The 12100-nt window shown below is 43.8% G+C and overlaps 1 protein-coding gene across 3 annotated transcripts in view; it reads left to right on the forward strand.

Annotated features, from left to right (window-relative positions):
• The first annotated feature begins 1453 nt into the window (after positions 1-1453).
• The window catches only part of LOC139276249 (uncharacterized), a 75757-nt gene continuing 65110 nt past the window's right edge, over positions 1454-12100 (forward strand). The window contains exon 1 of one of the 3 annotated variants that reach the window (XM_070893961.1): positions 1454-1494. In XM_070893961.1, the coding sequence (XP_070750062.1) occupies positions 1491-1494 (4 nt within the window). In that variant the 5' untranslated portion in view covers positions 1454-1490. Of the gene's footprint in view, positions 1495-1920; positions 2268-12100 lie in introns of those variants that run through there. The other 2 variants (XM_070893962.1, XM_070893960.1) reach the window with 2 other exon arrangements.

Genomic DNA, 12100 nt, shown 5'->3' on the forward strand with positions numbered 1-12100 from the left:
AAGTTGAAAAAGACCAAGGAGTCTCAGTAAACTCGACAGGCAACTTGTCCAACCAATGCAGAGCAGCAAAGTTGAACTACACAGCTATAACAGTACAATTATAAGTCGTCATCATCATCATCATAGGCAGTCCCTTGAAGTGAGGATGACTTGCTTCCACGCCAAAAAGGGATGAGTTCACAGGTGTTTCAATGAAGGACCTAATATTACAGATCCCGAACTACATCTTGAAGGATGAAAGATGCCTGTGCGTGGATTTTTTTAACGTGCGGTGGCTGTTGTACACCAGCCACCACACGGGTTTGACAGAGCTAGGGCTTGGTCCAGTGGCAAGGATTACCCAAGACGGCTGTAGACCAGCTCTGCTGCATGGATCTAGCGTGCACACATCGCAGTGTGGGCTGGCCCGTGCTGCCCCTGGGCCCTCACCTCTTCTGAGCCCCAAACTCACGCCTCTCCTCGGCCCCGGTCACTTCCCTCTACAAACTCTTGCCGCTCCTTCGCCCCTCCTGCTGTGCCTGCCCACACTGCAATCAGCGACCTGGCTTCGCAGCCAAGTCAAATCCTATGAGGGGGAGAAAATTGGCACAAAAAATAAATTAATCACAGCCTGCGCACCTCTCTCCTAATCCATTGAAAGGAGATAACTGCACTGCTCCCTTTCAAGTCATTTTGCACCAAAGCAATAAAAGCCAGCTCATCATTAAGTTACTCTACTCTAACATCCCCAGCCCCTCCCTCCCTCTCAGCTGAATTCTTGGGGTGAAAACAATGGTTGATTGAACTTGTTTTTTATTAAATTGATTCATTCCATTCAAGAAACAGGAGCAACTTCAAACAGGAGATTCCAGGTTTTGCTCAAAAGGAAACAAGATACCAACTGAAATAATTGGAAATACTGAGAACAATTACATTCCTGAAGACTCGTGTTGTTACAGAACACAATGTAACACATCAGAATAGACAATATTCAATACTCCTGCCATTTTTCTTTTATCGATTTAAGTTTTCTTGTATAATATAGCTTTTCTTTTAGTCACTAATTTAGAAGGAGGAAGTCATGATTAAACTGAACAGTACTCTGGTCAGTCTGCACCTTGGATACTGTATGTATTCCTGTTTTCTGAGAAACAAAGGTCTGTGCTATATGGAAATCTATACAGAGAAATCTGGATTTTTCGGCCTAGGGAGGAAGCATCTGAGAGATGGTTTTATACACAAGATAAGTAGTAATATTATAAAAGATAATTTTGTAATATTATTTCAAGTTACATTTCAAAAGTAAGGTTTAAATTAGTCAATGGTAAATTTAAGACTGGTATATCAGGAAGCACTTCTTCACGCAGAATGATCAACACATGGATGGACTATAGCAACTTAGGTAGAAAGGCTGTAGGGTAGTTTCTGGATAAGTTAATTAAGACGGGCTGAATCGCCTTCCTCGTCTGGAATTACCTTGTGACCCTGTTTTTTTCCTCAGAGAAAGAAGCATGTGTAAGTGTATATTATGAATTAAACATATACTGATAAATGTATTAATGTTGATTCTGAAACAGAACCTGTCGCGATTCACCCTGCAGTTCCTAAGTGTAGTTGTTCAACTGTCCAGTACTGTAATTTTGCTTTAATTTCGGCAATAAACTTTACATGTTTCTACCAACTAATTTCAGCAATTTTAGATGTTGCCATTGAAAGAGACTGCGATAGAACGCATATTCAAGATTAGATTGAATAGTCCACGGCTTCTAAAGTTTATCATTGATACTTTCTGACGCCACGAACGCTGTAAACGTTTGGCAGCCAGCGCCTTTTTTTTAATCAGTAAAACAGATGTAAAAACATGTGCGAACGCAATGATGCGCTGCCAGTGTTCAGCGATGGGCGTGTAATGGATTACTGAGCGGCACCCTGGCCTCAGGCGTTTCTGTGCAACGTCTCATTTGCTGGTTAATGAAGGCGATGCGGAGAATGGGCTGCACGGCGGCACCGCGCGGTGCGTTTCTCCATGCTGGGGGTTTGGGTGTTCCCTCAGCCCGTCCAATTCTGCCGGCGTTGGGAAGTCAACGGCTGCGCAGTGTTGACTTCGCGTCGCGCCGCTGTCATTGGACGGAGTGTACAAAGGGGTTTTTGTTGAGTGTCTCTCTTCCGTTAAAGCGCCATTCGAGCGGCGTCTGCAAAAGGACGGAAAGAGTAGACGGTGCAAGCAGCCCGTCTCGGGGGTGGGGGGAGAGGGACTGTCAGCAAACGCACAATGTCGGCCACAAACGGTAAGGCCATTTTCATTTCCTCCCTTGTCTTTTCGCACGGCTTGCCGTTGCTGAATGTTTGTTTTAGCTCAACGCACAACGGTCACTGCATATACTGTGCGTGTATGTGTTTTTTCCATCTCTACAACGTGGCTGGAAACGGTTAAAGGGCGTTTTCTCATGCACTCAAGACGCAAACGCTTGGCTCAGCGCTGGGACGGACTGACTGACTGGCGGGCGGACGGCCCGCCCAGGCGCACGTGTGATTGGAGCGTTCAGCGACGCGGCGTACCATTTCCGAACGTTCGCGGCGTTCGGCGTTCCGGACTGGCGGGGTGGCGAGTCGATCATTGTGACGTCACGGCCCTTTTTAACATGTCGCGCTTTGTTGTTGCTCCAATGCGAACCTTTGAAAATGTAACAATTCCGCCGCCGCCGCCGCGCTCGCCGTACCTTGGCCAGCCGGCCGGCCGGCGCTAACATCGCTCGCAATCGGCGGGCTGCGCGCCCGTGCCGGCAATGCGGCGGGATCTTGCTGAATGCTGACGGGACTCCCCTCTCCGCCCCCTGAGAGCTAACATTGCGATTAAATGCATTTTGCTACAAGGTTGCGCTTTTATTTTAATTGTCCGGAACGATGCATACCAAGCATTTGGGCAGTTTAGCGCCCTGAACCCAGTTGAGTGCCCGCGATGTTTGTGCGTCGTGTCGTTAAGGCTGCAATTCTGCAAAAAGATTTAATATGGAAAAAAGATACGCGACGACGCCAGCTCCAGCTGAAGATGTCTGCGCAATCCGCATCCCCCACCCCATTGCCCAGGGACATCGCGAAAGCATTCCTGCCAGACCGCCGGCTGTCGGCGGAAATGGTTATTTTTCGACCGTGCTTCTGTATAAACGATTCTTTTGCGTTTCTAAATCAACATAATTAGATTTTTAAAAAACATTTCAAGATGCAACTGAAATAAAACCTCGAGTGTTTTAATCGTGATCTGGGTTCTTATTAATGGTGTTTCTTATTTGGTATTGCGGGTGAAATTGAAAACTGGCTCAACCAGTAATCGGCAAATCAACAAAAATGTATAACATGCAATTGGTAAATTTAAAATCATTGCACCGTAATCTTGCATTGTAGATGTTGCTACATATTGTTAACTCCATAGAAAGGCCTGGTTGTTTATGACGAGCACTTTGGGATGTCCTGTGGTTGTGAAAGGTGCTATATAAATGCAAGTTCTTTGCTTTTCTCGCTTTTTTCTTTGAAAATTTTCTTTCAACAATAACTTGTATTTATATAGCGCCTTTAACATAGTAAACCGTCTCAAGGCGCTTCACAGGAGTATTACAAGCCAAAGATTTGACACCGAGCTACATAAGGAGAAATTAGGATAGATGACCGAGAGGTTTTAAGGAGCGTCTTAAAGGAGGAAAGAGAGGCGGAGAGGTTTAGGCAGGGTTTCATTCATCGAAATATAAGTTGTAGGCTTACTCGATGCAGCTAGAGATCTTCCAATTCAGGCCAGGTGAACAAACACTTGAGAATGCCCAAGGGCTGTAGCTCTCTTGAATGGCACTTAGTTATCGAACATGCACATTAATAACTGCTTCAGCTCCTGATACAACTTGTAAATACTCCAGCTGGCTAGAGAAGGCCATTGTGTGTGCCTGGAGCCAGAGCCCTCTATCCATTGGATGTGGACTGGGGGCCATGTTGGAAGCAGAGTAGTTCTTGACACTCTTTAATGATGCTGTTTCCTAGGTGCGCATTTCCTTCTGTGATGATGACACTCCTATTGGAGGTAGGCTTTCCAAGTACTGTTATTTCCATATCCGAGTAAAGTCAATAGGCTACTGGGAGTCCATTACTGACATTCAGATCCGGTCAGTTAGACAACATTCCCCAAGATTGCCTGGAATTTCCTGAAACAGCGTAACTTGTCGGTTACACCCATTGGCAAGTTATGCTGAAATTTCCAAAGACTCTTACTAGCATATGCTGGAAGCCTTTTTATCCCTTCCCCAGGTATGAAGAAACCACTTGAATTATATATTCCCTTTCATGTCGCTAGCACACCCCCAAAGCATGTTACAGCAAACAGATTATTTTTTGAAGTATAGGCATTGTTATTTTGTACTTTGATGCAGCAGTCAATTTGTGCACAGCAAGGTCCCACATACAGCAAATCAAATGTATAAATCATTCATCTATCTTAATGTTGATTCAAAAACAGTGCCATAATATCTTTTACGTCCAACTAACTGACAGGGCCTCGGTTTAATATCTTCTTTGAAAGACAGCACCTCCAACAATGCTGCACTCTTAACAGTACTGCACTGAAGTGTCAGTTTGAGCCCAAAACATTGGTAGCACTTGCACCAGAGGCACAATGAGCGAAGCTGACCAATGCATATGCTGAGTAAATGGTTAACCCATAATTACTGTGGCTCAATGCGAGGAGTATTCGTAATAAGTAGGATGAATTAATTTTGCAGGCAGCAATTAACGAATATAATATAATTGGCATCACGACGACATGGCTCCAAGGTGACCAAGGCTGGGAACTCAACATCCAGGGGTATTCAACATTCAGGAAGGATAGACTGAAAGGAAAGAGGTGGGATAGCGTTGCTGGTTAAAGAGGAAATTAATGCAATAGTAAGGAAGGACATTAGCTTGGATGATGTGGAGCTGTGGAATACCAAAGGGCACAAAACGCTAGTGGGAGTTGTGTACAGACCACCAAACAGTAGTAATGAGGTTGGGGACAGCATCAAACAAGAAATTAGGGACGCGTGCAATAAAGGTACAGCACTTATCATGGGCGACTTTAATCCACATATAGATTGGGCTAACCAAACTGGTAGCAATATGGTGGAGGAGGATTTCCTGGAGTGTATTAGGGATGGTTTTCTAGACCAATATATCGAGGAACCAACTAGAGGGCTGGCCATCCTAGACTGGTTGATGTGTAATGAGAAAGGACTAATTAACAATCTTCTTGTGCCAGGCCCTTTGGGGAAGAGTGACCATAATATGGTAGAATTCTTTATTAAGATGGAGAGTAACACAGTTAATTCAGAGACTAGGGTCCTGAACTTAAGGAAAGGTAACTTCGATGGTATGAGATGTGAATTGGCTAGAATAGACTAGCGAATGATACTTAAAGGGTTGACTGTGGATAGGCAATGGCAAACATTTAAAGGTGACATAGATGAACTTCAACAATTGTACATCCCTGTCTGGAGTAAAAATAAAATGGGGAAGGTGGCTCAACCGTGGCTAACAAGGGAAATTAAGGATAGTCTTAAATCCAAGGAAGAAGCATATAAATTGGCCAGAAAAAGCAGCAAACCTGAGGACTGGGAGAAATTTAGAATTCAGTAGAGGAGGACAAAGGGTTTAATTAGGAGGGGAAAAATAGAGTATGAGAGGAAGCTTGCTGGGAACATAAAAACTGACTTTAAAAGCTTCTATAGATATGTGAAAAGAAAAAGATTAGTGAAGACAAATGTAGGTCCCTTGCAGTCAGATTCAGGTGAAGTTATAATGGGGAACAAAGAAATGGCAGAGCAGTTGAACAAATACTTTGGTTCTGTCTTAACAGAGGAAGACACAAAAAACCTTCCGGAAATACTAGGGGACCGAGGGTCTAGTGCGAAGGAGGAACTGAAGGAAATCCTTTTATTAGGTGGGAAATTGATGTGATTGAAGGCCGATAAATCCCCGGGGCCTAATAGTCTGCATCCCAGAGTACTTAAGGAAGTGGCCCTAGAAATAGTGGATGTATTGGTAATCATTTTCCAACAGTCTAGTGACTCTGGATCAATTCCTATGGACTGGAAGGTAGCTAATGTAACACCACTTTTTAAAAAAAGGAGGGAGAGAGAAAACTGGTAATTATAGACCGGTCAATTTGACATCAGTAGTGGGAAAATGTTGGAATCAGTTATTAAAGATAAAATAGCAGCGCATTTGGAAAGCAGTGACAGGATCGGTCCAAGTCAGCATGGATTTATGAAAGGGAAATCATGCTTGACAAATCTTCTAGAATTTTTTGAGGATGTAACTAGTAGAGTGGACAAGGGAGGACCAGTGGATGTGGTGTATTTGGACTTTCAAAAGGCTTTTGATATGGTCCCACACAAGAGATTGGTGTGCAAAATTAAAGCACATGGTATTGTGGGTAATGTACTGACGTGGATAGAGAACTGGTTGGCAGAGAGTCGGGATAAACGAGCCCTTTTCTGAATGGCAGACAGTGACTAGTGGAGTGCTGCAGGGCTCAGTGCTGGGACCCCAGCTATTTGCAATTTACATAAATGATTTTAGATGAAGGAATTGAGTGTAAATATATCCAAGTTTGCAGATGATACTAAGTGGGTGGCGGTGTGAGCTGTGAGGAAGATGCTAAGAGGCTGCAGGGTGACTTGGACAAGTTAGGGGAGTGGGCAAATGCATGGTAGATGCAATATAATGTGGATAAATATGAGGTTATCCACTTTGGTGGCAAAAACACGAAGGCAGAATATTATCTGGCGGCAGATTAGGAAAAGGGGAGGTGCAACGCGATCTGGGTGTCATGGTACAGCAGTCATTGAAAGTTGGCATGCAGGCGGTGAAGAAGGCAAATGGCATGTTGGCCTTCATAGCTAGGGTATTTGAGTATAGGAGCAGGGAGGTCTTACTGCAGTTGTACAGGGCCTTGGTGAGGCCTTACCTGGAATATTGTGTTGAGTTTTGGTCTCCTAATCTGCTCTTGCTATTGAGGGAGTACAGCGAAGGTTCACCTGATTCCTGGGATGGCTGGACTGACATATGAGGAGACACTGGATCGACTGGGCCTGTATTCACCGGAGTTTAGAAGGATGAGAGGGGATCTCATAGAAACATATAAAATTCTGACGGGACTGGACAGGTTCGATGCAGGAAGAATGTTCCCGATGTTTGGGAAGTCCAGAACCAGGGGACACAGTCTAATGATTAAGGGGTAAGCCATTTAGGACCGAGATGAGGAGAAACTTCTTCACTCAGAATTGTTAAATTCCCTACTGCAGAGAGTTGTTGATGCCAGTTCATTGGATATATTCAAGAGGGAGTTAGATATGGCCCTTGTGGCTAAAGGGATCCAGGGGTATGGAGAGAAAGCAGGAAAGGGGTACTGAGGGAATATCAGCCATGATCTTATTGAAGGTGCAGGCTCGAAGGGCCGAATGGCCTACTCCTGCACCTATTTTCTATGTTTCTAAGCGACTGGGTTGCAGTTTTCATGGAAAAGTGAACAGAATCATGGAATTCAATTTGTAGATCACTGGTTAAAAATTCCAAAATATTCTGGTAATAAACACATAATTTGATATATTCAGTCACTAAATCAGTGGTCCTGATAGTACATGGGCACAACATCTGTGCTGTAACCAAACCGTGTATTCTCCAGCTCACAGCACTTCCATGGGGGGAGGGGGTGGTCTATAGGCATGTCTCATTTATTTCCTGCATCACCTGTGGTTTTTTTGCAATTTATTGGTTGGAATTTCATATTTGGAAAACAGCAACTGAACAGATATGGAATGTGCAAATTAACATGTTGCAATCAGCAATTTAAAAAAAATTCGATTGTGAAATCACCAACAAATATTTTTTTTAAATCTTATTTTCCACAATCTTTCTTGCCAGCTGAGAAATTTTATTACAGGAAATTACATTTTTTAGCATAGTAAAGACATAAATAACTACAATATTTGCAACAAAAAAAAGTCAAACTTAAGTATGCAATGGTATTTTCTGCAGTATTACCGTGGCAGATACCTTTCTGAGATACCTGTGCCTAGAGTTAATGCTCTTCCCAAAGTCTGTCAGCTGAAGAGACTAGTACAACTACCAGCAAGCACCTATGCCTACAGTTCCCAGCATAGCGCAGTCTGACTGGAGAAAACTCCCAGCATTCAGCTGTGGCTCAGTGGGTAGCACACTTGCCTCTGAGTGAGTCAGAAGGTTGTGCGTTCAAGTCCCACTGCAGAGACTTGAGCACAATAAACTAGGTTGACACTCCAGTGCAGTATTGAGTGTGTGCTGCACTGTTGGAGGTGCCATCTTTTGGATGACACTTTTAAACCAAGGTCTGCTCCCTTGGGTATTATTTCGAAGAAGAGCAGGGGAGTTATCCCCGGTGTCCTGGTCAATATCTATCCCTCAATCAACATCACCTAAAACAGATTATCTAGTGATTATCACATTGCTGTTTGTGGGAGCTTGCTGTTTGCAAGTTGGCTGCCGCGTTTCCTATATTACAACAATGACTACATTTCAAAAAGTACTTTGTGGCTGTAAAGCGCTTCGAGATGTCCGGTGATCGTGAAAGTCTTTCTTTATCAGCTGATTCTCTGCAGATAACCCGTACAATTTCTGAAGTGAGCAAGCTGACAGGCTATAACAGTAATTATGAATTATGCTGGAAATCAGGTCAGGCAGCATCTGTGGAGAGAGAAACAGTATTTTGCCTTTTGCAACGGTAATTATTAGTTTACTTTTGCAAAACAAAGTAAAACATGAATTTTGAGACCTTGAGACCATTTTTATCAGGATGACTATTAAAGGAGTAAAGTTACTTGGCAAAATTGCCTTCTGTCTGAAAGATTGAATTGATGTTTACCGGCTTAGCAAGAGAAATTTGGTAAAATAATCTACCTAAATGAGCCCTTTGCAATCTTGATATCCTGCAGACTAAAAGTGCTTTAAAGTGTTCAAAGGATTAGGGAGGGTTTGAAAGTATACAGTGGTAAATAAAATACATTAGGTTCAGAAACAGCAGCATTGGCTTTTAAGTGGATTTATTTTATTATTATAAATCTCTTTGCACAGGGGCACCTTATTCCAACTAATTTTATGATCTGTGTCAATACTCATTGTCTAATCACCTGATTCTTGCTACACCCAGGGCTCCATAAGTATTCTGATTGCCCTGCGCTTTTCCTCTTCCTCTTACCAGACAGCACCATCTTAATTAGAGGGCTTGTTATCTTCAGAAATCTTCAAATGCAGTGCAGACAAGTGCTGTTTTTCTGGCCAAATGGTTTAAATATGCCATAGCATATTAACTGGCTCTCTAAATTAGCAATGTGATTTTCTTCATTTATAAAAATGTTTCAAGTGAGTTGTACAAGACTGAAGCCATTTCAGGTTGAGCAATGTCTCAGACTGTAAGAATCATAGAAATTTATGGTACGGAAGGAGGCCATACAGCCCATCGAAATTCATGCTGGCTGAAAAAAAGAGCTATCCAGCCTAATCCCTTTTTCCAGCTCTTGGTCCATAAGCCTGTGGGTTGCAGCACTTCCAAGTACTTTGTAAATGTGATTAGGGTTTCTACCTCTACTACCCTTTCAGGTAGTGAGTTCCAGACCCTCAACACCCTCTGGGTGAAAAAAAAAATGCTCCCCCACTCCCCTCTAATCCTTCTACCAATTACTTTAAATCTATGCCCCTTGGTTATTGACCTTTCTGCTAACATGGGAACAGGGGTAGGCCATTTATCATCTCGAGCCTGTTCCCTCATTCAATGAGATCATGGCAGATCTGCGACCTAACACCACATCCCTTAATTTGGTTAACCAAAATCTATCAATCTCAGATTTAAAATGAACAATTGATCTAGCATCAATTGCTTTTTGCGGAAGAGAGTTCCAAACTTCTACCACTCTTGGGGCCCATGTTTCCACACGATAAAAAACGGGCGCCCCTCCGAGCTGGGCGCCCGTTTTTCGCGCCTAAAACTGCGCCGGAAAAAAAACACACGATTCTGGAGCGCCCTGCAGCTCCTTGTCTGTTTGGCGTGTCGCCCAGGGGGGCGGAGCCTACACTCACGCCGATTTTGTAAGTGGGAGGGGGCGGGTACTATTTAAATTAGTTTTTTTCCTGCCAGCAACGCTGCGCGCTGGAGCGTTCGCGCATGCGCAGTGTGAAGGAAACATTGGCACTCGGCCATTTTTGTAGTACTTTGTAGCTGTTTAATTTTTGAACATTTTTTAATAAAACCACATTGCCATCAGCACTGAGGCTTCCTGCTTACTGCCCCTCCCTCCTTCCCGTTCGCGGGAACGACGCTGAGTTATAGAAACATAGAAAAATAGAAACATAGAAAATAGGTGCAGGAGCAGGCCATTCAGCCCTTCTAGCCTGCACCGCCATTCAATGAGTTCATGGCTGAACATGAAACTTCAGTACCCCCTTCCTGCTTTCTCGCCATAACCCTTGATCCCCCGAGTAGTAAGGACTTCATCTAACTCCCTTTTGAATATATTTAGTGAATTGGCCTCAACTACTTTCTGTGGTAGAGAATTCCACAGGTTCACCACTCTCTGGGTGAAGAAGTTTCTCCTCATCTCGGTCCTAAATGGCTTACCCCTTATCCTCAGACTGTGACCCCTGGTTCTGGACTTCCCCAACATTGGGAACATTCTTTCTGCATCTAACCTGTCTAAACCCGTCAGAATTTTAAACGTTTCTATGAGGTCCCCTCTCATTCTTCTGAACTCCAGTGAATACAAGCCCAATTGATCCAATCTTTCTTGATAGGTCAGTCCCGCCATCCGGGAATCAGTCTGGTGAACCTTCGCTGCACTCCCTCAATAGCAAGAATGTCCTTCCTCAAGTTAGGAGACCAAAACTGTACACAATACTCCAGGTGTGGCCTCACCAAGGCCCTGTACAACTGTAGCAACACCTCCCTGCCCCTGTATTCAAATCCCCTCGCTATGAAGGCCAACATGCCATTTGCTTTCTTAACCGCCTGCTGTACCTGCATGCCAACCTTCAATGACTGATGTACCATGACACCCAGGTCTCGTTGCACCTTCCCTTTTCCTAATCTGTCACCATTCAGATAATAGTCTGTCTCTCTGTTTTTACCACCAAAGTGGATTACCTCACATTTATCCACATTATACTTCATCTGCCATGCATTTGCCCACTCACCTAACCTATCCAAGTCACTCTGCAGCCTAATAGCATCCTCCTCGCAGCTCACACTGCCACCCAACTTAGTATCATCCGCAAATTTGGAGATACTGCATTTAATCCCCTCGTCTAAATCATTAATGTACAATGTAAACAGCTGGGGCCCCAGCACAGAACCTTGCGGCACTCCACTAGTCACTGCCTGCCATTCTGAAAAGTACCCGTTTACTCCTACTCTTTGCTTCCTGTCTGACAACCAGTTCTCAATCCACGTCAGCACACTACCCCCAATCCCATGTGCTTTAACTTTGCACATTAATCTCTTGTGTGGGACCTTGTCGAAAGCCTTCTGAAAGTCCAAATATACCACATCAACTGGTTCTCCTTTGTCCACTTTACTGGAAACATCCTCAAAAAATTCCAGAAGATTTGTCAAGCATGATTTCCCTTTCACAAATCCATGCTGACTTGGACCTATCATGTCACCATTTTCCAGATGCACTGCTATGACATCCTTAATAATTGATTCCATCATTTTACCCACTACTGAGGTCAGGCTGACCGGTCTATAATTCCCTGTTTTCTCTCTCCCTCCTTTTTTTTAAAAAGTGGGGTTACATTGGCTACCCTCCACTCCATAGGAACTGATCCAGAGTCAATGGAATGTTGGAAAATGACTGTCAATGCATCCGCTATTTCCAAGGCCACCTCCTTAAGTACTCTAGGATGCAGTCCATCAGGCCCTGGGGATTTATCGGCCTTCAATCCCATCAATTTCCCCAACACAATTTCCCGACTAATAAAGATTTCCCTCAGTTCCTCTTCCTTACTAGACCCTCTGACCCCTTTTATATCCGGAAGGTTGTTTGTATCCTCCTTAGTGAATACCGAACCAAAGTAC

This window comes from Pristiophorus japonicus, chromosome 11, assembly GCF_044704955.1.
Source record: "Pristiophorus japonicus isolate sPriJap1 chromosome 11, sPriJap1.hap1, whole genome shotgun sequence".
Classification (NCBI taxonomy): domain Eukaryota; kingdom Metazoa; phylum Chordata; class Chondrichthyes; family Pristiophoridae; genus Pristiophorus; species Pristiophorus japonicus.